General features: G+C 46.0%; 1 protein-coding gene across 1 annotated transcript; it reads left to right on the top strand.

The window, feature by feature from the left end:
* The first annotated feature begins 22,731 nt into the window (after positions 1-22,731).
* LOC123170873 (uncharacterized) lies at positions 22,732-23,379 on the top strand. Its single transcript, XM_044588604.1, has one exon. It carries the CDS (start codon positions 22,732-22,734, stop codon positions 23,377-23,379), a length of 648 nt encoding a protein of 215 aa, XP_044444539.1.
* Positions 23,380-26,820: the final 3,441 nt, after the last annotated feature.

Raw genomic sequence — 26,820 nt, 5'->3', positions numbered from 1 at the left:
TGGGCGGTAGTACCGTTCTTACCACCGCGGTAGTACCGCCCTTGGTCCAGGTCCTGCTCTGCTTCTCGCTCCCATCATACTGCGCGGCAGTACCGCGAGGTGGAACGGTAGTACCGCTGGCCACAGCGGTAGTACCGCCCACCCCAGCGGTAGTACCACCCTGTGCGGGGCTGAGCGAGGATAACGGTTGGTTTGTCCTCCCCCCTTATATAAGGAGGTCTTCTTCTCCAAGTTGACCTACCTCTTTTCCCCCAAGCTCCATTGTTGCTCCAAAGCTCATTTTCGCCTGATCTCTCTCCCTACCCAATCAAACTTGTTGATTTTGTAGGGATTGGTTGAGAAGGCCCAGATCTACACTTCCACCAAGAGAAATTTGATTCCCCCCACTCATCCCTTGCGGATCTTGTTACTCTTGGGTGTTTGAGCACCCTAGACGGTTGAGGTCACCTCGGAGCCATATTCCATTGTGGTGAAGCTCCGTGGTTCGTTGGGAGCCTCCAATTCGGTTGTGGAGAGAGCCCCAACCTTGTTTGTAAAGGTCCGGTCGCCGCCTTCAAGGGCACCAATAGTGGAATCACGGCATCTCGCATTGTGTGAGGGCGTGAGGAGAATACGGTGGCCCTAGTGGCTTCTTGGGGAGCATTGTGCCTCCACACCGCTCCAACGGAGACGTACTTCCCCTCAAAAGGAAGGAACTTCGGTAACACATCCTCGTCTTCACCGGCTCCACTCTTGGTTATCTCGTGCTTTTACTTGTGCAAGCTTATTTGTGTCATATCCTTTGCTTGCTTGTGTGCTTGTTGTTGTTGCATCATATAGGTTGTTCACCTAGTTGCATATCTAGACAACCTACTTTGATGCAAAGTTTAATTTGGTAAAGAAAAGCTAAAAATTGTTAGTTGCCTATTCACCCACCCCCCCCCTCTCTAGTCAACTATATCGATCCTTTCAATTGGTATTAGAGCCTCGTCTCTTTATTAAGGACTTTGTCGTCCGAAGAGTATGGTTGTCGCCGTAGACGGTGCGGAGGAGCACTCCAGTGTGAATCCAATCTCGTCTACGGCCGATGGGGGAACCACGGTCTCTCGTGAGGAATTCAACGTGGCTTTGGACACATTGAAGACCTCCATGACGACCGAGGTTGAAAGCATGTTTAATAAATTCTTAGAAGGGCTTAAACTATCCACCGCACCGTTGAAAGTGGGTGATCCCACTAACAAGGTGACGGATGCTAACTCCGACAAGGGGGAAGCTACTAGTGAAAAAGCCCTTCTTCTAATGGTAAAAATGGCACCGGCATCTTTGCCCATGTGGAACCTCCACTTGTTTATGGTGGACCGGTTCCTTCCACTCATTTAAATCATGCCGGCCCTGCCCCTAAGATTGTGAAAAATGAGGACTTTGATTCTTGGGTCTATCGCTTTAACGTCATTTAAATCATGTGAATACTAATCTTTGGAGAATCATTGAAGAAGGTTTCTATCCGCATGACCGAAGTAACTTCACTCCTAGAGAAGCCGCGGATAATCAATTCAACGAGAATGCTCTCTTCATCATCCAAGAAGCAATTCCACCCGAAGATCTTCCTCATCTCCGGCCCTACTCCATGGCCAAAGATGCATGGCACCAAGTTGTTTCCCTCTACAGGGGAAGCGCAAAGCATTCAACGCTCCAACTATGAAGTGGTGCAAGATGAAGCCGATGAGTTTGCAATGAAAGAAGATGAAGAACCTCGTGAGCTTTATCGGAGAGTAACCAAACTCGCGGTCTCACTCCGAGATCATGGAAGCAAGGACACGGATGACAATTGGATCAAGCGCAAATTTCTCAAGGCAATGATGCCTTACCACAAGGCCATGTCCTCCGTCATTCGTCAAAGGCCGGACTTCCACACCTTGTCCTCAAGCCAACTGTTGGATGAGTTTGTGGCTATGAGCATCTTGGACAAGACCGCTGACAATGCGGTGCTACGCTCTCAAAGAGCAAAGAAGCCCAACCTTTCTCTAAAGGCCAAGGTTAATGTGGAAGAAGAGGACGAAGAGGAAGAGGAGGAGAGCAACCCCGAAGATACAAAGTATGCCTATCATGAACACATGGCTCTTGCTTCAAGGCAATTTTGGAGTAAGAAGAACTCAAGGCCCAACTTCAACAAGAACAATTCAAGTGGCGCAAAGGTCAAGCAACGTGTGAGGACTTGCTACAATTGTGGCAATGTGAGCCACTTTGTTGCGGAGTGCCCGTATGAGAAGAGGGAAGACAATGGTGGCAAGCTCATCTGAAAGGACAAGGCCAAGTCTTTCCCCAACAAGAGCAACTTCACCAAGAAGACTCCTCCCAAGGCATTGGTGGTACAATAAGAGTACAATGAGGATGATGATGATGATGATGATGGTGAGTCGGTTCCCATGGCCTCCGTTGCCATTGCGACGACTCCACGGGTGTCTCTCTTTGATTCACCCAATGAGAGCATCACCGCCAAGTGCCTCATGGCTAAAGCCACCAACAAGGTAACCCCCAACATCAAAACTACCATCATTAATCATCCTTCTTTGACGGATTGCATTGATGAACATGAGGGATCTAATATGGAGGAGAATGAGTTTGAGTCCTTTATGGGTAAACTCAAGGGTAAATCCAAGAAGCACTTCGTTGCTCTCTTGGAACAACTTGGTGAAGCCAATGACATGATCGAGGCTCACAAAGATACCATCTCTAAGATGGAGGGGCATAGTCGTGACTATGCCGATGAGATTTCGGATCTTTCCAATGCTCTTGAGGAAGAGCGTGGTCTTCGTTTGGCTCTTGAGGAGTCACACAACGATGATCATGGTAAGTTAAAGAAAGATCTTGATCATACTCTTGTTGTTTCTCGTGTGCTAAACTCCGAGAAGGCCAAGCTTGGGGTTAATCTTGGTAGACTTAAAGAGGAGTTTGACATACTTGACAAGGCTCACAAAGTCTTGAAGGGTGCTCATGCTAGCCTCAAGGAGTCTCATGATCAACTTCAAGTAAAGCTAACCAAGGAGAAAGCCACATTTCCTCATATGGTGTTAATTGATAATGCAAATGCTACTAGCCCATGTTGTGAGCATGTGCATCTTGTTGAGGAGAATGCTAAGTTAAAGGAGCAGCTTGAGAAAGGTCTTGTGTCATGCATCCAAGGCGAGAAGAACCTCAACGGCCTTTTGAGCAATCAAAAGGAAGTTGTGGCCAAGGAAGGGATTGGATACGCGCCCAAGCCCAAGAACAAGAAGAAGAATGACAAGGCCAAAGGACCTCCCCCTCTCAAGCAAACCTTTGTGAAGGAGGGAGGGTGCTTCTGAGGAGAAGAAGAAGAACATCGTGAAGGGTAGTGATGCCAAAAAGGGCAACGCTATCCCTCCCAACAAAGCCGACGACTTTAACCCTTCTTATGTGTTGTGACGTGCTAGTGATGGACATATTTATGCCAAATTTGTTGGTTCTCCTTATGAGCACATTGAATGGTCTATTTGGGTTCCTAAGACCCTTGTTACTAACATCAAAGGACCCATTACAAAATGGGTACCTAAAACCAAGCATTGATCTCTTGTAGGTGTTTGCTTCCGGTGGGGGATCATGGTTGCTCGATAGTGGAGCCACTAATCATATGACCAGAAGCAAGGACTTGGTGGTGGACGTTCACAAGATTCCATCTATGCCCACCAATGTCGAGTGGGGTGATGCCTCATCCTCTAAGGCAAGGTTTTCATTTCTCATGATCTCACGATCGAGAAGGTCATTCTTGTTGAGTCCCTTGCATACAATTTGCTTTCCGTTCGTCAACTTGCACTCATGGGCTTTGCCACTTTCTTTGATATTGATTCCGTGGCCCTCTTGTGGAGCAAGACTCTTAAAGTAGCCTTTGTTGGGCATGTCGAGAACGGTCTCTATGTGATTAACTTTTCGGAGCGACCCACTAAGACCGCGACATGCCTAATGGCTAAAGTTGATGTGGGATGGCTTTGGCATCGCCGTTTAGCCCATGTCAATATGAGATCTTTGCAAAGTCTTCTCAAGGGGGACCATGTCCGTGGACTAACAAATGTTAGTTTTGCTAAAGATCGTGCTTGCAGTGCTTGTATCGAAGGAAAGCTACATGAAAAGGCTCACCCTCCCACGACTATCATTTACTCGAAGAGGCCTTTGGAGCTCCTTCATTTGGATCTCTTTGGGCCTCCATCCTTTGATAGTCTTGGGGGTAGAAAGTATTGCTTGGTGATTGTGGATGACTATTCAAGATACACTTGGGTATATTTCTTCAAGTGGAAGAGCGAGACCCAACAAACCGTCATTGACTTTGCAAATGAAGCCCAACGTCAACACAATGCAAAGATCTTGACAATAAGAAGTGACAATGGCACCGAGTTCAAGAACTACACCTTGGATGAGTTTCTTAGTGATGAGGGGATCAAGCATCAATATTCCGCACCTTACACCCCTCAACAAAATGGTGTAGCGGAGAGGAAGAACCGGACATTGATGGATGCGGCAAGGACCATGATGGCGGAGTTCAAGTCTCCATACAACTTTTGGGCCGAAGCCATCAACACCGCGTGTCATGCATCAAATCGTCTCTATCTTCGCAAAGGCTTGAACAAGACTCCATATGAGATACTCACCGGTAACAAGCCCAACCTCAAGTACTTTCGGGTGTTCGGGTGTAAGTGTTTCATTCTCAAGAAAGGTGTTCGTTTGTCTAAATTTGAGGCTAGAGCTTATGAGGGCATATTTGTTGGTTATGCTACAAACTCTCATGCTTACCGTGTCCTCAGTAAGTCCGCGGGACTTATTGAGGAGACGTGTAACGTGGAGTTTGATGAGAATAACGGCTCCCAAGTGGAGCAAAGTGGCACTTGTGATGTAGGTGATGAAATTCCTCCCCAAGCCATAAGAAGAATGGGTGTTGGTTTTATCCTACCCATTGAGGAACCCCTTGTGGCCGAAGGAGAAGGACAATGCTCCACTCAAGTGGAGCCATCACCAACCCAAGGCCCACACTCTTCCAAAGAACAAAGTGAAGGCCCTCAACCACAAGAACAAGACCAAGGGCAAGGTCAATCTCGAGATGGTGTTGTAACATCAAGTGATGCCCAAGGTCAAGTTCTCTCCTCCGAGCAAGTTCAAGATCAAGAGCTTCCTCGAGATCAAGAACAAGCTCAAGACGGCACTCAAGATAATCAAGTGACCGCTCCTCGACTCACCCCCGAGGAGGAATTGGTGCGTCGTGCCGCCAAGATTGCATCCAAGCTCTCCACCAAGGGTCATCTCATGAAGAATGTGCTTGGAAGCATTCAAAAGGGGGTAAGCACTCATAGACAATTGGCAAACTATTGTGAACATCACGCGTTTGTCTCTTGTGTTGAACCCCAAAAGGTATATGAGCCACTCGAAGATCCGGATTGGCTTAATGCCATGCATGAAGAACTCAACAACTTCGAGTACAACAAGGTGTGGAGATTGGTGCCAAGGCCAACGGGGAACCACAATGTCATTGGAACCAAGTGGATATTCAAGAACAAGCAAGATGCTCATGGGACTATCGTTCGCAACAAGGCAAGACTGTTGGCACAAGGCTACTCCCAAGTCGAGGGTATCGACTACGGTGAAACCTTTGCTCCCGTTGCTCCCCTTGAATCCATTCGTTTGTTGATTGCTTATGCTTCTCATCACAACTTTAAGTTGCAACAAATGGATGTGAAAAGTGCATTTCTTAATGGTCATATTAATGAGTTGGTATATGTCAAGCAACCCCCCGGGTTCGAGGATCCCTACTTTCCCGATCATGTGTATCAACTCGATAAGGCACTCTATGGCCTTAAACAAGCCCCACATGCGTGGTATGACCACCTTACCGAGTTGTTACAAGACCGTGGATTTGAAGTTGGGCTAATCGACCCCACTCTTTTTACTAAGAAGGTCAAAGGGGAGTTGTTTGTGTGCCAACTATATGTTGATGATATTATTTTTGGTTCCCCTAACAAAGCTTTCAATGAGGAATTTGCCGCTCTCATGACCTCAAAGTTCAAGATGTCTTCGATGGGAGAGTTGAAGTTCTTTCTCGGGTTCGAGATCAAACAAAGAAGAGAAGGAAACTTCATCAACCAAGCCAAATTTGTTGATATCATTAAAATTCTCGAGGCGATGTCTTCCCATGCTTTAATGATATCAGGTGTTGAGCAACTAGAATATTGGCATGTAAGTGCATCTAGTGCCCCTTAGTGATTTTGGTGTATTGAAGACTTATAGGTTAAGGGACTAATGTGTTTATGAGTGTACACAGGTCTATAAGTCTATGAGGAGTTTGGTATTTACAGAGAAAGTCGACCCCTAAAAATGAAGTTCTTCGACTGAAGACTTTGGATTTATGAAGACTTTCTGAAGACTTTGAAAGTGAATAAATTGGTGTGACCTTGAAGACTTGGTATTCATTTGAGGAACATGAAGCGTGAAGACTTTTGTTTTCGTAGTTTCATTTTCTCTTTCTTGAGTCATAGGAAACACCGTACTGTAAAAGGGGGTCGAGGAAATACTAAGGAAAAATTTCCATGTGATGCTCAACTCAAAATCCTACACCTACCAATCCCTTCGAGTGAAGCCATTGGAAATCTCATACAGTTCAGTCAATTTCTTCAGTGACAGAGACGAAGTTCTTCTGGTCTCTGAGGAATTTGTTCTGACTGAGGAGTTAGGAATTCGCCAGTGTGGATTGCCTACACAGTGAGGGACATGATAGCCCTGAGGAATTTGATACTCAAATTTCCGACCGTTGCTGTGCTATGCGTCAGCTGTCCCAAAATATCTACACACCTAACGGTCATATCATTGAAGGGCATTTATGTCTTATCATGTTGGGCTGCTCCCTAGGCTATAAATAGCCGCCCCCTACAACCACTAGCTGGTTGGCTGCTCTGAGAGAAACTGACACTTGTCAATTGAGAGCATCCCATCCTCCGAGGACTTTGAGCGAAAATCATCAAGTGAGGAAAACCCAAACCCAAACACCCACAAAACCAAAGTGATTGAGCATCACTGAAGAGATTGATCCTGTGTGGATCCGACGCTTGTTACCTTTGAAGACTGTGCTTCTTCCAGACGGTTAGGCGTCATGGTCTAGAGCATCCAAGAGGAAATTGTGGATCGCCGAGTGACCGAGTCTGTGAAGGTTTGGAATCACCTGAAGACTTACCATGAGTGATTGGGCGAGGTCTGTGTGACCTTAGCTCAAGGAGAATACGGTGAGGACTGTGTGTCCTCAGGTTTAAATACCTAGCCGCTCCAACCAGACGTACAACTGAGACAGCAGTTGGACTTGGTCTACCAAATCATTGTCTTCACCAAGCTTACTGGTTCTATTTCATTAACTCTTTCATTTCCTCATAACTATGTTGTGCACTTGTTCATATCTATGTTTGAAGACTTTGACTGAAGACTTTCTCAATTTCCTCAGTTCAATTTCTTCAGTCTGTTTGTCTTTCCTGTGCTATCCCGTGTTTACGCTTTTTGTACTCTGTGCTTGTCTTCATTTCATCATGATGACCATGCTTGTGTTCTGCTATGCATACTTTTGAGTACTTATTCTGCTGCAAGTAGTTCTTCGCTAAGGAATTTCCTCACTGGCAAATTCCTCAGTGAAGAATTCATAAAAATTGCCTCATGTTTTAGTTATGTCGAACGCAGGTATGAAGAAAAAGTGACATGCCCCATCTTTGACGGTCATGAGTATCCCAAGTGGAAGGCCATGATGAAGAAGCGCCTCATGGCGATGAATAGCGAACTGTGGACCGTCACTGAGATTGGTCTTACCGATCTGTGCAAGACGGCGGAAGCTGATGACATTCGCAAGTACACTCTTCTCAACCTCACGGCGAAGGACGTCATCTGCTCCTGTCTGTCTCAAAATCAGTTCAGGAACATCATGCATCTAAATCATGTGAAGCTTATCTGGGACCGTCTCTCTGAGGTCTATGAAGGTCATCGAACCCGTCATGATCCTTGGTTTGAGGACTTCAAGGAATCTCTCAAAGCGATGGCATTCGAACCAGAATCATCATCCTCTTCATCATGCCTTATGGCATAAAGTGCTGAGGTAACTGATTGCTACCTATCCGAGTTAAGTGATGATGAATCTGGTGATGAATTTGGACCCAGCTATGTCAAACTTGCTTCCCTTGCCACTAAACAACAAAGAGCTTTGGAAAAAGTTCAATACATGCTAAATAAGAGCGATGATATGTTGGGTGAAGAAATGGATCAGTTAAAAGCTTTGGCTGAAAGTCTTCAGAGACTTCATACTAAGTATGTCACCCTTCAAGATCAACATAACACTCTCTTATCTGATCATGAGAAGCTTTCTTATGAATTTCTTCAAAGAAAGCAAGATCTTGAGAAGCTAAGAGCGAGTTATGAAGATCTTCAGAAGGAGCGCGATTCATTTCTTGCTCAACAAATCAGCGCTGCTCAGGAAGAATTTGTTCCTCCATGTTTGAAATGCATTGAACGTGAATCTGCTAATTATTCACCTGAATGTTCAAATGCTTCTAATGCTACAAATTCCTCACCTGCCTCTGCTATCACTAATTCCTCATCTGAGGACATTGCTAGTATCACTGATGATGCAGGGCTGAAGGAACTGTACATGACAGGCATGTACAAAAGCCTCAAAGGGCATCATACTCTTTGTGATGTGCTTAAAAAGCAGATCCTCAACAGGAACCCCAGGAAAGAGGGTATTGCCTTTGAGAGGAAACTCAATGCTGATGGTACATATTGGAAGCCTGAGCAGTACCCCAAAACCTCATGGGTTGCTGCAAAGGGACCTCCAGTTGATCCATCTAATTTATCTGGCTTTACATGTGAATCTTCTCATTCTTCTGATGAGTCATTTGACTCCAACTATAAACTGTTTAAAAATCAGAATGGTGAAGTATTTGCTAGATATGTTGGCACTAACTGCAGGAACGGTTCTCCTATGAAGAAAATCTGGGTTCCCAAAAGGTACCTTGAAAGTCTTCAGGTGAATGTCCTCATGACACCACCTGTGAAGAATAGGAACCCCAGATCAAATTCTTCATATGGACCAAATTCTTCATATGGATCAAAGTCCTCATATGAACATCATTGTGCTAACAACTCTGTTTTGCAGGGAAGAGCCAAGGGCTATGAATATGAGCATTATTCTTCTAATCATTATGTTCATAAGTCCTCGAAGAATTTCTTTGCTTATTCATATGTTTACCCTAACTCCTCTTATGTGAAACGAAATGGATTGACTTCTATGCCACCTTTCTCGTATGGAGCTCGTAGAATGATGAACTCTTTGCCACCCCTTCAGATGTGGGTGGTGAAGAAAAAGAACTAATCTTTTATGTAGGGTCAGGTCTCCAGACATACTTAAACGTCTGAAGAATTTGCTGGAGACCTGAAAAGTGCCTGAAAGGACGCAGGCTAATCATGAAGAAATGAACCTTCATTTCTCACGTCCTCATACTGTTTTAACTGTTGCATTGCTTGATGAAATTGGTCTGATGAATTGTGATGTCATATTCTTCACTGATGAAGTATATGAAGTTCGTAAGCTGCACTAATTCATCTGCAGGATGATCAACCCAAAGCCACTGAGTGGGTCCTCGATAGTGGATGTACAAATCATATGACTGGTGACAAGAATCTATTGATGGATGCTCCCTTATCACCATCGCATCTGAAGCACATCATCTTCGCTGACAAAGGCAAAAGTCAGGTATTGGGTCTAGGTAAGGTTGCGATCACAAAGGATCGACACATGGACAAAGTCATGCTTGTCGAGTCCTTAGGATACAACCTCATGTCTATCTCAATGCTTTGTGATCTTGATATGGTTGCTGTCTTTGGCAAGTATCGTTGTGTTGTGGTTATGGAAGCTGACAATTCCAAAGTCTTCGAAGGCTTTAGGAGAGGAGACTTGTATATTGTTGATTTCTCTATAGGACCGCAACCAGCCGTGTGCCTACTTGCAAAAGCTTCAGAAGGCTGGCTATGGCATCGACGACTTGGTCATGCAGGCATGAGGAATTTGCACACGCTTGCGAAGAAGAAGCATGTCATTGGCATTGAGAATGTCAAATTCCTCAAGGATCACTTGTGTGGAGCTTGTGAAGCTGGAAAGATGACCAAGGCTAAGCATCCAGCGAAGACTATCATGACCACTACTCAACCATTTGAATTGCTTCATATGGATCTCTTCGGTCCTAACCATTACTCAGCAGTCACAAATGACGCATCTCTCTATGGCTTTGTTATTGTTGATGATTACTCTCGATACACATGGGTACACATTGTTACTTACAAACATGAAGTGCAGGAAGTCTTCAAATGATTTTCCTCGAGGGCTTCAACCAACTTTGGTGTGAAGATCAAGCACATCAGAAGTGACAATGGAACTGAGTTCAAGAATTCTGGTCTTGATGACTATCTTGATGAACTTGGTATTACTCATGAGTTATCTGCTCCTTACACTCCTCAGCAGAATGGCGTCGTGGAGCGCAAGAACAGAACTCTTGTTGAGATGGCTCGCACTATGCTTGATGAGTACAAGACGCCTCGTCACTTCTGGATTGAGGCAATTTATACTGCGTGCCACATCATCAACAGGGTATATCTTCACAAGTTCTTCAAGAAGACTGCCTATGAACTCCTCACTGACAAGAAACCCAATGTGAGTTATTTCAAAGTCTTCGGTGCTAAATGTTGGATTAGAGATCCTCATCACAATGCTAAATTTGCACTGAAAGCACATGAAGGTTTTATGCTTGGTTACGGAAAGGACTCGCACACCTACAGAGTCTTCAACAACGTTCTTCACAAGGTTGTTGAAACTATAGATGTGCGGTTCAATGAAACTAATGGCTCGCAAAGAGAGCACCTACCTTCTGTGATAGATGAACCAACACCTGAGAAATCTATCAAGTTCAAGGCTACTGAGGATGTCATTCCTACCGAAGAATCTGCTGAAGAATTCATTCCAGAACATGAAGAACGTCAAGCTAATGCACCTGAAGAAAATGTTGAAGAAAATGCTGATCAAATTCCTCGACGACAACCAACTCATCCTCACGTTGCAAAAGAAGTGCAAGTTGAAAAGATCATCGAGGACATTGAAGCACCAGGTCCTCTCACACGCTCAAAAGCTTCACATTTATCTAACTTTTGTGGGCACTATGCTTTTGTCTCTATCACAGAGTCCACTAAGGTAGATGAAGCATTTCTGGAGCCTGAGTGGATTCAGGCCATGCAAGAAGAATTACATCAATTCGAACTCAACAACGTCTGGGAACTGGTTAAACGTCCAGATCCTTGCAAGCACAATATCATTGGCACAAAGTGGATCTACCGCAACAAGCAAGATGAAAATGGCCTTGTGGTGAGGAATAAGGCGCGGCTTGTAGCTCAAGGCTACACACAGGTTGAAGGAATTGATTTCGATGAAACTTTTGCACTTGTTGCTAGAGTTGAAGCTATTCACATATTACTTGCTTATGCTAACCATCATGATATCACTCTATATCAAATGGATGTGAAAAGTGCATTCCTCAATGGTAAGCTTGAGGAAGAAGTATATGTTGCTCAACCCCCTGGTTTTGAAGATCCAAAGCATCCTGACAAAGTCTTCAGACTCAATAAGGCCCTCTATGGCCTCAAGCAGGCCCCTCGGGCATGATATGATACTTTGAAGGAATTCCTCATGAAGAAAGGCTTCAAACCCGGTTGACTCGACCCTACTCTTTTCACTAAATCTTATGATGGTGAATTGTTTGTGTGCCAAATATATGTTGATGATATTATCTTTGGCTGTACTGACCAACGTTATAGTGATGAATTTGCCTACATGATGAGTGAAGAATATCAAATGTCTATGATGGGAGAGTTTAAATTCTTCTTAGGTCTTCAAATTCGTCAACAGTGCAATGGCATATTCATATCTCAGGAGAAATACCTCAAGGATGTACTGAGGAAATTCGGCATGCAAGATTGCAAAGGCGTCAAAATTCCGATGCCCACAAATGGCCATCTGTGCACGATATTGACTTCGATCAAAAGGTATACCGCTCCATGATTGGTTCTTTATTGTATTTATGTGCATCTAGGCCAGATATTATGCTTAGTGTTTGCATGTGTGCCCGATTTCAAGCTACACCGAAGGAATCACACCATAAGGCTGTGAAACATATTCTTCGATATCTAGCTCACACACCAACACTTGGATTGTGGTACCCCAAGGGCTCGGCTTTTGATCTCATTGGATATTCTGATTCTGACTATGCTGGTAATCGTGTGGACCGCAAGTCAACATCTGGTACATGTCATTTCCTCGGACGATCTTTGGTCTGTTGGTCCTCGAAGAAACAGAACTGTGTATCACTGTCTACTGCTGAAGCTGAGTACATTGCTGCTGGTTCTTGCTGTGCTCAATTGCTGTGGATGAAGCAAACTCTCAAGGACTATGGCGTCAACGTGAAGAATGCGCCTCTCTTCTATGACAATGAGAGTGCCATCAAGATTGCTCACAACCCAGTTCAGCACTCGAAGACAAAGCACATTCAGATTCGTCATCATTTTCTTCGCGATCATGTGTTGAAGGGCGACATTTCTATTGAGCATGTGAAGACTGAAGAACAGCTAGCCGATATCTTCACTAAGCCCTTGGATGAGAAGAGATTTAGCAAGTTGCAATGTGAGCTAAATATCCTAGAATCTTCGAATGTTCTTTGAAAAGGACACTCATCCTAACACTTATGCAAAATTGATGACTTAGATGTGCAACACATGAAGAAACGTTTTTCTTCAATCAATGAAGAATAACACTCTAAGTGTGAAGAAATTAACGAAGAATTTGATTCTCAGAACCCTACGACAATTGTACGCGGTGTCTGAAATCATCATTCTTATACGGTGGGTCACGCCACCACCAAAAGTTGAAAATCTTCAATTTGAGTTTTTCCTCAGTTTTGAAATTCCTCAGTTGTTCAAAATCTTCAACTTTGCAAAATCTTCACTGTTTCCATCATTTTTCTTCATTGGCTATATATATGAGTTTATGTCCTCTACAGCATTCACTTATGGCTAATTCTTCAAGTTGCGTTTTCTGCTAAGTGAATGTGATCGGACCCTTCCCCCTCTATGCTATACTCAACCCAATCTATTCACAAATTCTTCATGTGCGTTCTATTCGAAACTCGTTCAAAATCTTCACTGTGTCCTTGTCAGCTGAAGAATTTGCGAACGGAACTTTTAACTTATCTTATCCAAATTTTCGGCTTTGCCGCTCAAACCGTTCTGCATCCCACGAAATACTTATCTATTCACCCACGATCTAACATGATCTCCACTTCTCAGTACGTGGGTGACACATGTCAAGTGAATGAGAAGGGTCAGGGGCACGTTCGTCCAATTTCTTTGGGCGAACAGTTTTTCACTGTGGCTATAAATACCCCCTCTCCCCTTCCTCACTTCCTTTACTCCGCTCGACCTCTCTCTAGCTCGAGCTTCTCAAACCCTAGCGCCGCCGCTACTTCATCGTCGCCGGTGAGGAAGAGCTTCACTGCCTCGACCTCGTCGCCGCCGTACTTGCGCCGGCCGCGGAAATCTTCACTCCGCCGCCGCCGTAGCCGTCTTCCTCCGCCGAGTTAGGGCGTGGAAGATCTGCACAGACGAACTTCACTTTTCCACCTCACAGTTCGTCGTGTTCTTCGTTCAGGGTAATTAAAAGTTACTTTTAATGCCCTCCTTGATTCAAATGATTTCTGCAAAATCTTCAAAAGGTGTTTATTCTTCAAATTCTTCACACACTAAACACCTCACATGTCATATGTTCTTGATTCGTTTCTCTAAGCAATAATTTTTCTTCAAGATTCCTCAATTGTGTGGATTTCTGATCTGTACAACTCTGGAACCTAAGACTAAGAACGCTTAGTGAAATTCTTCAAGACTCGCTTGGTCAAATTCCTCAAACTTGTTCTTTTTGAAAAACCTTCTGAGAACGCATATGACCTCTTCAACTTCCTCGCAACTATACTCTGTTCACAGGTACTCATGTCCGCTGCTGAATCACTAGGTTCTCATCAACTTAACTCATTTGCAGTGTTCCTCGAAGAAAAGTTGCATACTTCTTCAAAAAATTCAATTGTCCAAATTCCTCATCTGAAGAAAATGGCTGATGGAAAGAAGCCACAGAAAGGAGGAAAGAGGCCTGAGGTCAACACTGCATTTGAAATCCCTGAGGACATCTATGCTGGGTACTTCACACCCCCCGAGGAAGATAAAAATCAGCGCAAGGTGCGCATTCAGAAGATAGAGAGGAGGTGGGCAAGAGAGTGGAGGGAGTACAGGTATGTGACTCCCAAGTACATGAAGAAATTCGCACTCAATCCTCCATGCTCAAGACCTCCGTTGGCACCTGGCCAAGAAGCTGATCTCACCAGCCTCAAGCGTGGTGAAGATTATCCTGAAGAATGGGCCAAGCGCCAGGCCAAGTTGGCCAAACAAGCAAAAGATGCAGTGAGGAAATTCAACGAGGACTCTGCTGCTGCTGCCTCTGCTGAGGCCTCTGCTGTCAAGCCGAAGAAATCCATGGCAAAGAAGCCTGCGCGTAAGCCAAGTGCTTCACCATCAATGTCCTCACGGCAAATTCCTCACGCTGCTCCTGCCCCTCCAAAGTCCTCAGCTGCTCCGACCAAATCCTCAGCACCTGTGCATCTTGCCACGTGCCAAAGGACTACAGGCATCTCTATTGCCTCAGGAGCTTCAGCTAGTTCCTCAGCTTCACCAAATTCTTCAATAGGACCCTCTCTACTGAAGACAAAGATCACTGCTGGACGAGGCTCTCGCCCAAGTCCTCACAAGAAGCAGGTCGCCTTCCAAGTGCCGTCTAAAGAAGACGAAGCTGATGATGAAGAACTTGCTAAAATCATCAGAGATAGGCAAGTCAGGGCCGCTAGAGCCAAGGGCACAAATGTGCCTCTGCTTTTGGATCCAAAGTTGATCCTCGATTACATTGATATCTGGCACAAGGACCCAAACACTCCTATGCCTGACTTCAAGCTGACTCCTGGCCAAAGTCATATGCTGACTGCCTTCATCCAAGAAGAAAAATGGAAATTTGAGAAGGCCAGGCAGCTCAAGAAAGCACAGTACAGGAAGGAGAAATTCCTGAAGAACAACGTTGTCTCTATGACAACTGATGAACTTGTGAAGATCCAGTCTGAAATCAAAGTCCTCAGCGATGATTTCAATGCTTACTATGCTGATTGGAAAGGAGCCAAGGTCAGGTTTGTTAAACTGACTAAGATGTTCACCTCCAATGTTGCAGCCCCATCGCAACAAGAAATTCCTCAGGCTGAAGCATCTGCTCAGCCAACTGAAGAACATGCCAGCACCACTGATGACAATCAGGCTGCTGAAGGAAATGTGAGTTCCAGGGCTGATGACTGCATTCCAGCCGCTGATGAAATTGCCAGGGCACCCACTAGTGGTGCGCCTGAAGAAAATGAAGAGGTCAGGGCAACTGCATCAGTTGTGCCTAAAGAAAATCAACCACATTCCTCTGCTCCTCCTGCGCCTACTCCAACTCCAATCCTTCCATCTGCATCAGATGTGAAGAAAACCAAGGTTGTAGAGCGTGCAGCAGTGAAGAAAAGGAAAGCATCAGCTCCTTCAGATTCTTCAGCACCGAAGAAGTTGAAGAAATTGACAAGCTCATTTGCTAATCCAATTGATGCTGTTCCAGTTTCCTCCATGCCATAAAAGGAAATCATCCCTTTTGATGAAGAATATGTGATCCCTAGCGGATCTGATGAAGAAAATCCTTCTGCTGCTTCGTCAGAGCAGATGGATGAAGAAATTGAAGTGGATAAAATCCCTTCAACCCCCACAGTTTCCTCGCCTATGCCTGAGTTTACTGCTGAAGATGCCGGCGTTGAAGAAATGGAAGATGAAGATGTGGACATTGGCTGCACCACACCGGTGATGAATGATGACTTTTGGGAAAGTCAGCACCCCAACTCTCCACTCTTCATACCATTGCAACAAATTCCTCAGTCCCCAGCAACTACAGTTCAAATGGAATCTGATGAAGCTCATGAAGAAATTCCAGCCACTAGAGCTGAAGAAAATGAAAATGAAGAATTGAAGACCCAGGCTGCCACTGAAGAGGAACCAGAAATTTCTCAACCTGAAGAACCTGAGATTGCGATTCCTGAGGTTGTAATGCAACTGACTGACACTCCTCTGCCCAAGCCAAAGGATCCATTCTCAAGGAAGCAAAAATTCAAGGCTAATGATTTCTTCAGCGAGCACGTATTCTTCACTGATTACAACCCCTATGACTCTGCTCGCATTAGGAAGAGGCGTTTCTAGACTGCCAGCCAGGCAAATTTTTATTCCTCAGTGCTGTTCAACAAAGACAAAGTCTTCGATCATGAGCACATTCCTCACGTGGATATGGAATCTCTGCCGTGCTTCGGGACAGTCCTCAGTGTTCTTTACGACGTGGGACTGTTAAATTTCTGCACTGATATATGTGATTGGAATGAAGAGCTCATTCTTCAATTTTATGCAACTCTGCACATCACCGGAGACTCTAAAGATGTGAAATCATGGGTGCTGGACTGGATGTCTGAAAATACTCACTACAAGGCACCCGCTACTGAATTGCTTCGTGCTTTGCCTTTCAGTCCTCCCCTTGAAGCTGCTCGTTGCGTCTACAGTGAACCTGAGCTTACAGATCACTATATGCAAGTGCTGATGAAGCCTTTGAAGCCAGGTCAGGCCCCAAGAACAAAATTCCTTGTGAAGGAATTGTTATATGTGCCTCGGACTGTCTATCGCATTCTGACGAAGACATTGAGTCCTATCAAGGGCCACGACTCGGATGAAGAATAAGTCGTTGGCATCATGAAGAATCTGCTTTTCAATATCATTCATAGCGTTCCCGTCAACTTCCATGATTTCTTCATGAGGACTCTGGCCAATGTCGCAATGACACCATTTGAGTTGAAGCCTTATGCTCCTTGGACCATGGGATTCATCAGAACAAGGTCTTCACTCAACTACAAAGCTAACACACTGAACCCTTGCATCTACTTGCCCCCGATTGAAGTCCTCAAATGGACATTTTCCTCAGCTGATGAAAAGGGCAAGGCTATTGCTGTCATTGATGAAGGCATTCGTCCATTGGATGGTCAATTTCGCAAGGCTGCATTCTACTCCACCAATGATGACTCTGCCACCCATGACTCTGCCGCCAACGCCACCAAGCCAAATCCTCAAGGCACAGCTCCCAGGGTGATGACTGACCGTGAGCTTCTCCTCTGTCTTCACCAGAAGGTTGATCGCAATCACAAATGGGTCAAGCGTCAGTTTGGTTCAATTCTTCACAACATGACTGCTACCCACAATGCAGTGAAGAAAAACCACTGCTACCTTCATGAAACCCTCAACCGCACCTGGGCTATTCCGTCTCACATTTACGGCGAAGAAGATCTGAAGAAAATGGGTCTCCAGGAGGACTTTGACTGGTCTGCACCTCCACCGAAGAAATACAAGAAGGTCAAGGTTCCGTCCTTGGTGGCCAGCTCTTATTCTTCATCGCGCGACACCGATGAACATGAAGACTTGGACGACACTGTGGCAGGCCCTACTCCACCAAACGACCCCAACAACGCTGGCGCTCCTTCATCAACTTGATATTCTTCAGGGGCGTTAGTCCTCATTTTCGAACCTTTTAGTCATTCGATGACAAAGGGGGGGATTTGAGTTAGTCTTCAAGCGGGTCTATCTTATATGGGCGTTTTTTTTTCTAATTTACAACTCTCGTTTTTCTGATGACTTTGTTGGATCGAGTTGTAAACTTAAAACTCTATGGTGGCCTGATACTTTTGCTGTTTCTTCTGCATGCTTATTCCTCGTTAATGTTATTGCACGCATGCTGAATTACACCAGTCACCATATTTCATCATGCATTCCAAATTCTTCATATATTATGTCAAATGCGTGTATGAATTACAAGATATAGGGGGAGATCTCCATGATTCAACTCTTCAAGTGTGCATTGCTTCAAAAGCAAATTCCTCACTATGCACATATTCAGGGGGGGTTCTTTTATATCTTGCAATCAAATTCCTCAATATCAGTATTTACACTTCATATGTTTATCCCCGTTGAAAACTTAACCTATATTGTCATCGATCACCAAAAATGGGGAGATTGTAAGTGCATCTAGTGCCCCTTAGTGATTTTGGTGTATTGAAGACTTATAGGTTAAGGGACTAATGTGTTTATGAGTGTACACAGGTCTATAAGTCTATGAGGAGTTTGATATTTACAGAGAAAGTCGACCCCTAAAAATGAAGTTCTTCGACTGAAGACTTTGGATTTCTGAAGACTTTCTGAAGACTTTGAAAGTGAATAAATTGGTGTGACCTTGAAGACTTGGTATTCATTTGAGGAACATGAAGCGTGAAGACTTTTGTTTTCGTAGTTTCATTTTCTCTTTTCTTGAGTCATAGGAAACACCGTACTGTAAAAGGGGGTCGAGGAAATACTAAGGAAAAATTTCCATGTGATGCTCAACTCAAAATCCTACACCTACCAATCCCTTCGAGTGAAGCCATTGGAAATCTCATACAGTTCAGTCAATTTCTTCAGTGACAGAGACGAAGTTCTTCTAGTCTCTGAGGAATTTGTTCTGACTGAGGAGTTAGGAATTCGCCAGTGCGGATTGCCTACACAGTGAGGAACATGATAGCCCTGAGGAATTTGATACTCAAATTTCCGACCGTTGCTGTGCTATGCGTCAGCTGTCCCAAAATATCTACACACCTAACGGTCATATCATTGAAGGGCATTTATGTCTTATCATGTTGGGCTGCTTCCTAGGCTATAAATAGCCGCCCCCTATAACCACTAGCTGGTTGGCTGCTCTGAGAGAAACTGACACTTGTCAATTGAGAGCATCCCATCCTCCGAGGACTTTGAGCGAAAATCATCAAGTGAGGAAAACCCAAACCCAAACACCCACAAAACCAAAGTGATTGAGCATCACTGAAGAGATTGATCCTGTGTGGATCCGACGCTTGTTACCTTTGAAGACTGTGCTTCTTCCAGACGGTTAGGCGTCATGGTCTAGAGCATCCAAGAGGAAATTGTGGATCGCCGAGTGACCGAGTCTGTGAAGGTTTGGAAGTCACCTGAAGACTTACCATGAGTGATTGGGCGAGGTCTGTGTGACCTTAGCTCAAGGAGAATACGGTGAGGACTGTGTGTCCTCATGTTTAAATACCTAACCGCTCCAACCAGACGTACAACTGAGACAGCAGTTGGAACTGGTCTACCAAATCATTGTCTTCACCAAGCTTACTGGTTCTATTTCCTCAACTCTTTCATTTCCTCATAACTGTGTTGTGCACTTGCTCATATCTGTGTTTGAAGACTTTGACCGAAGACTTTCTCAATTTCCTCAGTTCAATTTCTTCAGTCTGTTTGTCTTCATCCTGTGCTATCCTGTGTTTACGCTTTTTGTACTCTGTGCTTGTCTTCATTTCATCATGATGACCATGCTTGTGTTCTGCTATGCATACTTTTGAGTACTTATTCTGCTGCAAGTAGTTCTTCGCTAAGGAATTTCCTCACTGGCAAATTCCTCAGTGAAGAATTCATAAAAATCGCCTATTCATCCCCCTCTAGTCGATATAACACACTTTCATGGCAGCATCTTTAACAAGAACAAATTCCCTTGTAATGAAATTAGTAATATAAACACTCTTATATTTCTTTACGGAGGAAGTACATAGGTTCTTAACAAGACATAACACAACTATCCCATCCTACATCAAGCTCGAAACCCAAAACAAGAGCCAACACAGTCAGAATCGGGGCTCCGCGGACCCAATCAAGGTTCAAACTCTGAGGCGTGTGCGAAGATCTAACCCAGCCTCGGCCTCAAGCTCATCACCTCACGGCTTGGCCTCGTCGAGTTCGTGCGAGCGGGGAAGGAGATGAACACACTGGTAGAGAATAGGCCTTCAGTCCCGGTTCGCAAAGGCCATTAATCCCGGCTGTGCAACCGGGACTAAATATGCACGACTAAAGGCCCCCCCTTTTGTCGCGCCTCTTACGAACCGCGACTAAAGGCCCGTCCACGTGGGCGCCAGGAGTCCGTCGGGGCGGAGGACCTTTAGTCCCGGTTCTCGTGGCTAGGCAGGACTAAAGGCCTCCTCCGCAGGTTTAGGGTTTTAGCCCCCCTAAACCTGGTTTTTTTGCGAATTTTTTTAATTTTTTTTTATTTTCAAATTTCTGAATTATTTTAACCTCTAATCTCTAATCACCACCCCTCATCACTGCTCAATTTATCCTCTAATCTCTAATCATCCCTCATCATTCCAAATCATCTAACTTCCCGGACGGTCACCCATCCTCTCACTACTCCAGCCTGAGCACGCTTAACTTCCGGGTTCTATTCTCCCTCGTTTTCAAGTCTGCACTTGTTGTTTTCCTGACAATAGTAGGATGTCAATTCTATTAACCCTCAGGAATTTAGCTTGAGCATGAAGTGACACATTTCACTGTTTGAGTTTGAAACTATTGTTTTAAAAAACAATAATTATTTAGTAACACTAATATTTCTGGAATAATTAGTTTGACCATTGTTTGACCACTGTTTGACCACAGTTTGACCAGATTTGACCAAAATTTAAAAAAAACTGAAATAATTATTTAGTAACACTAATATTCTAGAATAATTAGTTTGACCATTGTTTGACCACAGTTTGACCACAATTTGAAATTTTTTGAATTTTTTTGCCTCTCCAGATCTTAAAAGCCCCGTATCTTTTTTTCTGTTAGGTTTTTGAGGATTTTGAAAATGTTTAACGGGGTTCCCCCAGTTAAATTCGGATGTAACTTTTCGAGCAGATGATTTTTCATATAAAAAACTTTTTCATCCGAGTTCGTATGCAAAAGTTATGCCCATTTTAAGAAATTCCAGAGAGATTTTGCAAATAAAGTCGAAATTCATATTTGTTAATTTTCCCAACAACTAGACCACATATCACATGAGAAACTTATTTTATTTTATTTTTTTGACATTTCCATCATTTTCTTTTGGTTTTTCTAAAACTGAAAAGACGGTCCAGGGGGGTACTAATGCCTCAAATCCCATTAGTACCGGTTGGTGGCACCAACCGGGACTAAAGGACTAACCTTTAGTCCCGGTTGGTCTGGCCAACCGCGACTAAAGGCCTTCGGGCCAGCCTGAGGACCTTTAGTCCCGGTTGGCCAGGCCAACCGGGACTAAAGCCCTCCCGTCCGCCAGGTGTCGACCGAGCGCGTTGGGCCCAGATAGTTGGTCGCGGGTCTCCTCCCGAACCGCGACTAAAGAACCCTTTTGTCGCGGTTCGATTATTTTGGGGACTAATGGGGGCGTATGGAAGCCTCTTTTTCTACTAGTGACACAGAGATTACCCAGGTTAGGGCCATCTTATGGTGTAAAACCCTACTCCTACTTTGTGGTGGATTGCCTCGCGAGGAGGATGAGAATGAACAAGTACAGTGGATGAGCTGCCTCGTGAGGGCTCAGGGAGTGAGAATGGATCGATCATCCCTCTACGGTGGAGACTAGCCTATACTTATAGTGGCCTTGGCCATCTTCCCTCATAGCTTAGGCTGGAAGGGATTCCACAACGTCCAATTTGAAAGGGGACATGAAGTACATCTTATCCTGACGAAAGGTGGTCTTCGCCTGCAAAACTTCTGGTCGCGACACAGGGGTGGGCTCGGAGATGACATCCGTCCTGCCGAGCCCGTGGTCTTGGTCTTATTGCACCGAAATGAAAACCTTTGGGGGACTCCTTGGGAAACCACGTACGCCCTTACCTTCTTAGCACCAAAGAGGAAACTGTCCTCCTCTACGCTCATTGACGCCCACCAGACCTTGATCGTCATGGCTTACGTCATCGAGAGTCTCGTGAGGCTGGGTACCTACATAGAAACATCCGCTCCTCGGGAGGCAGGCTCGGGGAGCAGCCCCTCGGGAGGTCTTGGCGTCGTTCGCCTACCAGTCCGGGGGCCCTCGCGAGGGTCTTGTCCTTGGGGTTTTGTAGCTGGGCCGTACCGGGCTGTCAATGAGTCCACGTGCTGGGCTGCAGGCAGGCAAGTCTAGGTACCCCCAATCACAGAACACCGACAGTAGTCGCCGGGCCCAAGGCGTGTTCTAGCTAGCGTCGCCCCTGCGTACTACACGGTGGAATATTGTTCGGCGGATATTCATTTACGTGTGTGCGTTGTTTAGCGCGCGCTGAGAGGAGGATGACACCGACACACCACTCCAAGTAGATAGAATATCTGATGGATCACTGGCACTGTACGTACGTACACGACACGCCCGGTTCCTATCCCCTCTGCAAACATCAAACATGTCGATTTTCTTGCGGAAAACAATGCGGACAATCCTAAAGCATATATCAAGATAGACGTACAAACGACTTAGACCAACCAGACGTACAAACATGTTGATCTGCGCAATGCCGTTTGTTACTCCATATATACATGCATGTAGTAAAATCAAATGTATGGGTGGCAGATCTGCTAGCATTTCACAGCCAAAAAGACACGGAGGATCACGCGAGTTACCACTTACCACCCGTGGCGGGCCGCGGGCGCCACACTCGTCAGGCGGCAACCATGGACTGCTGCTCCCACCACGTGTTTGCATTTGCCTTCATTACTTTCTGGATCATCGGCGGCTCGGCTATCATCGTCTTCGCGCTCGTATCAGTAGCCTACACGGAAGCCGGCGGCACCACGTTCGAGTACATCTTCCTCTCCATCTTCCTCGTCGCCTGGATAAGCTTCGGCGCCAATTTCTACCGCGTCGACTTCTGCCCGCTCATGTCGTGGTCGGAGCTGGGGCGCCGGTGCCTGGCCAAGCTTCTCGGCCCGCTCCAGTGGTGCCGCCGCGGGGTCAGCCGGCTTCTCTGCGTACCGTGCCGGTGGGCATGCGGCAAGCTATGGCGCTGGAGCGGCGGCGTTTCCGTTGATCTTCCGCAGTTCATGGTGCAAAGCGGAAGTGTTCTCGAGCCGCCGCCGGCGTGCGAGCTCACCGCGGACGACATCCCGGCGTGCGAGCAGGAGGCCGCGGTGCGGCCAGGCGCCGCGTCGGAGTGCGCGGTGTGCCTCGGCGAGATGGAGAATGGAGACATGGTTAAGCGGCTGCCGGCGTGCTTGCACATGTTCCATCAGCACTGCATCGACGTCTGGCTGCGCGGCCACTCGACGTGCCCGGTCTGCCGGTTTGACGTTTTTGCCCCGTTGCCGTCTCAGTTTGCATGACATCTTCCTTGTTCGTGTAAATGTCGTTCCGATTGCCACCATTTTTTTTTCCGGGTGAACAAGAGACCACCACTTTTTTCTATACAGTAGATTGATGCCTCAATGGTGATTACATCCCAATCTGTTCATCTGTCGCTCATATATAGTACTTCCTCACCACAGCACTTATTTTGGAACATAGAAAGTACTTTTGGCTTTCTGGGGGCAACCTTTCTCACTGCATGGTCGAACTCACCGCGCGAATTAGACAACCGTGAATCTTTCCCCCGAAAAAAAAACTGTGAATCTTTGAATTCTTGAAGATTGCATAATAGCACACTGTTCACCTGTTCCTATTTTTTTCAAGCGAGACCTGTTGATTCTTTATAACCTTTCAAACCAATAGAACAATAGAATTCACACCTGATCTATAAATCAAAGATGCACAGAACCAACTCATTATAAAGCAAAGAGCACCATGACAAACCTGTAGCTTAACAAATAAGAGGAAAACAAAATATCTCAAACATTTATCAAGTGGTCAACGTGAAATATCTTAAAACCCTTGAGCATAGTAGCATTCATCATGTTTGTTAGAAGTATAATTGGGTTTAAGTTAGAGATAAGGAAATAGAGATAGAATATGTTTAAACCGTGTAACTTGTCTTGTACTCCAAGCCTCTACTCCTCATGTACTCTATATATATCCCCACGAGGGTCACATCAATACAACACATAATATTAGCTATCCTACAGTTTTCCACATGGTATTAGAGCGGTTAGTCTCACGACACCGATCCTAGGAACTTCCACCGCTTCCGCAGCACGCCGCCCCCGGGGAGATTAATCTCCTCTCCCTGGGGTGTGGCAGCCGATTGATCAAAAGATCACATCGGTTCCATAGATTAGACCACTTTCATAGATTAGGTCAATTCCAATTTTCGATATTCAGTTAGATTGATTTCTTTTTTCAGTAGCCAGATAAATTTGTATTAGATTGATCCCGTCCGACGAAGAAAATCCCGCAGATCCGTGCGGCGGCGGCGCCAACCTACTTCGGCAGCCGACACATCGCCGAGCCATACAAGTCTACTGCCAGCCACGAGCCGTCCCAGTGAACTACATCAAGCGCCCAAGTCTTCCCCGAGCCGGCCTCGCAAGCTTGGTCGAGCAGACCAGAATCGCGTGGCTTCCCCACGGCGGCATGTGCATGATCCAGCAGGCGCGCACCAAGCCTAGGCGCTGGAGAGCCGGCTTCAAACAGCAACGCCCTGTGGCGGCGCGGGACTTCGTTCAGCTCAGGCGCAAGTCAGCTTCGACCCGGCAGGCAACGTGCATGCAACCATCACTCAGCCACATATGCATGGACGTGAGACCCAAGAGATTACATGGTTGCATGCAGGTTATTCACCGATGCTAATTACTTAGGGTTTTCGGCTGCGACCAGATGCAATTCTTGAACTCGCTGCACCTCCAACCGGCCTCCCGCGCACACAGACGACGCAAGAGTTTGTCTCGGATCACGGGAGGGCACGATGCCAGCATCAGCCGCGGGCGCCCCAAGCACGCTACATCGACACGTCATGTGCACAGTTATTCTTCGTCGAGCCCAACATCAACACCGAGTTGTACGACCACATCGTCATGTAGAACTTCGTCGAGTACCTGTACGAGAAGCGACATCGACATGCTTCATCCACATGCCAGGCCGGTGTGGAAAGCGACGCAATTCTTCATCGACTTCTCCGGCACGACACGGCATCGACACTTGGTCGCCGCGAGGGACGCCTTCAAGCGACACATTATCGTTGACACGCCGCTGCAACGCCATCGCCAATGTCTTCATCAACGTGATCTTCATCACCATCATCGTCAACACACCGCCGCCACCTCGTCCACAAGATGGACACATAGCGTCCTCTGACAGATTTTTCTGCAAGACGCGACCTTGACGACGGCAATGACCGCGTCACGACGACGGCATCGACCGCGTCATTCACGACAGCACGACTGCATCGACACGGCGTCACTACAGTGGCGACCCTACACAGCCACACGGTTCTGGCAAAACCGATGTGTGCTCGATGGGCTTCCCGTGGTCTTGGCAAAACCGGTGGACTCGTCGCCGACGGCGCCCTCTGACATCCGCAAGGTGTATCGTCCACGCCTGCAGCTCTGTCATAGCGCATTTTTTTGCGCCTCCGGCTCTGTGCGGCTTCATCATCCACGATGACTACATCATCGACCACGACTACATCGACCACGACTACATCATCATGATCGGCTACCTCGACATCGACATTAATGGCTTGGTCTACAGCAACACATCGATAACAACTCCAGTCAACAGCGTCCGCCTCGTCACTTGCGTCCACGACACTCCCGCTGTGACTGCGAGAGGGAATAGAGAAGACAGGGAAGGCACCAGAAGGGGACGCAGTCACCGTCCTAGGTGTCGACCCATCAGCCATCAGAGACACAGTTGATGATGGTGTGTGGAGAAGACGACAGAAGCGTAAAACTTCAAATTCAGCCGTAATCGTCTGCTTCACTCCCGCTACGACTGAGGGGGAATGTTAGAAGTATAATTGGGTTTAAGTTAGAAGGAGATAGAGATAGAATATGTTTAAACCGTGTAACTTGTCTTGTACTCCAAGCCTCTACTCCTTGTTAGTTGGAAAGAAGGGATTGCATGCATCGATAATGATTGATCGTGTGCATGATGCACATATATAGGTATAGGGTGGACCGGCCTCTACTTGTCTCCTAAGATGTATAAATATACGAGGGGGGAGAGAGAGATACAACGGTATAAATACAGACCCAAGTCCTATACATATGCAATGGACAAAGTACGCTCAACACCCCCCCGGCAGTCGAAGCGTCGTTGGAGACACAAAGACTGGATCGAAACTCCTCAAAGACTGGGGTCGGTAGTTCCTTACACTACAAAAAAAGACACATCTGTGACATTTTGGGCCGAACGAATTTTTTTCCTGTCATACATATGACACTTCTATGACGATAATTGTGACAAAACCCGGTATCATCATAGATGTGGTCGGCTCCTACTTCTATGACAAAAAAATCATGACAGAAAATGGGCTTTTCGTCCTGGGCGGGCCGGAGACGCAGCTGCATGACATTCTTTGGGCCGTCCATGACGGAAAAAACCGTGGTAGAAGCGAGGGCGAGGAAAATTTTGGAGAGTTCCCGGTTACGGTGGGAGGTCGGGGGCCGAGCGATGCGCGTTTCTCTCGTACACGTACGCGCGTGTGTGTGAGGCGTTGGCTCTAACTGAACCCGAGCGAGGCGTTGGGCTCTAACTGAACCCGAGCGATTGCACTGCAGACTACGCGTTACTGTACCCGAGCGATCGATCGATGGCTGTTAACTGAACCCGATCGAGCGATTCCTTCGCTACTGCTGCTAACTGAAGCCGATCGATGCTGCCTCTGGGAT

The sequence above is a fragment of the Triticum aestivum genome, chromosome 1D (genome assembly GCF_018294505.1).
Source record: "Triticum aestivum cultivar Chinese Spring chromosome 1D, IWGSC CS RefSeq v2.1, whole genome shotgun sequence".
NCBI classification, from domain to species: domain Eukaryota; kingdom Viridiplantae; phylum Streptophyta; class Magnoliopsida; order Poales; family Poaceae; genus Triticum; species Triticum aestivum.
Note: the sequence above shows the minus strand (reverse complement) of the source record. Positions and strands in the feature narration are given on the sequence as shown.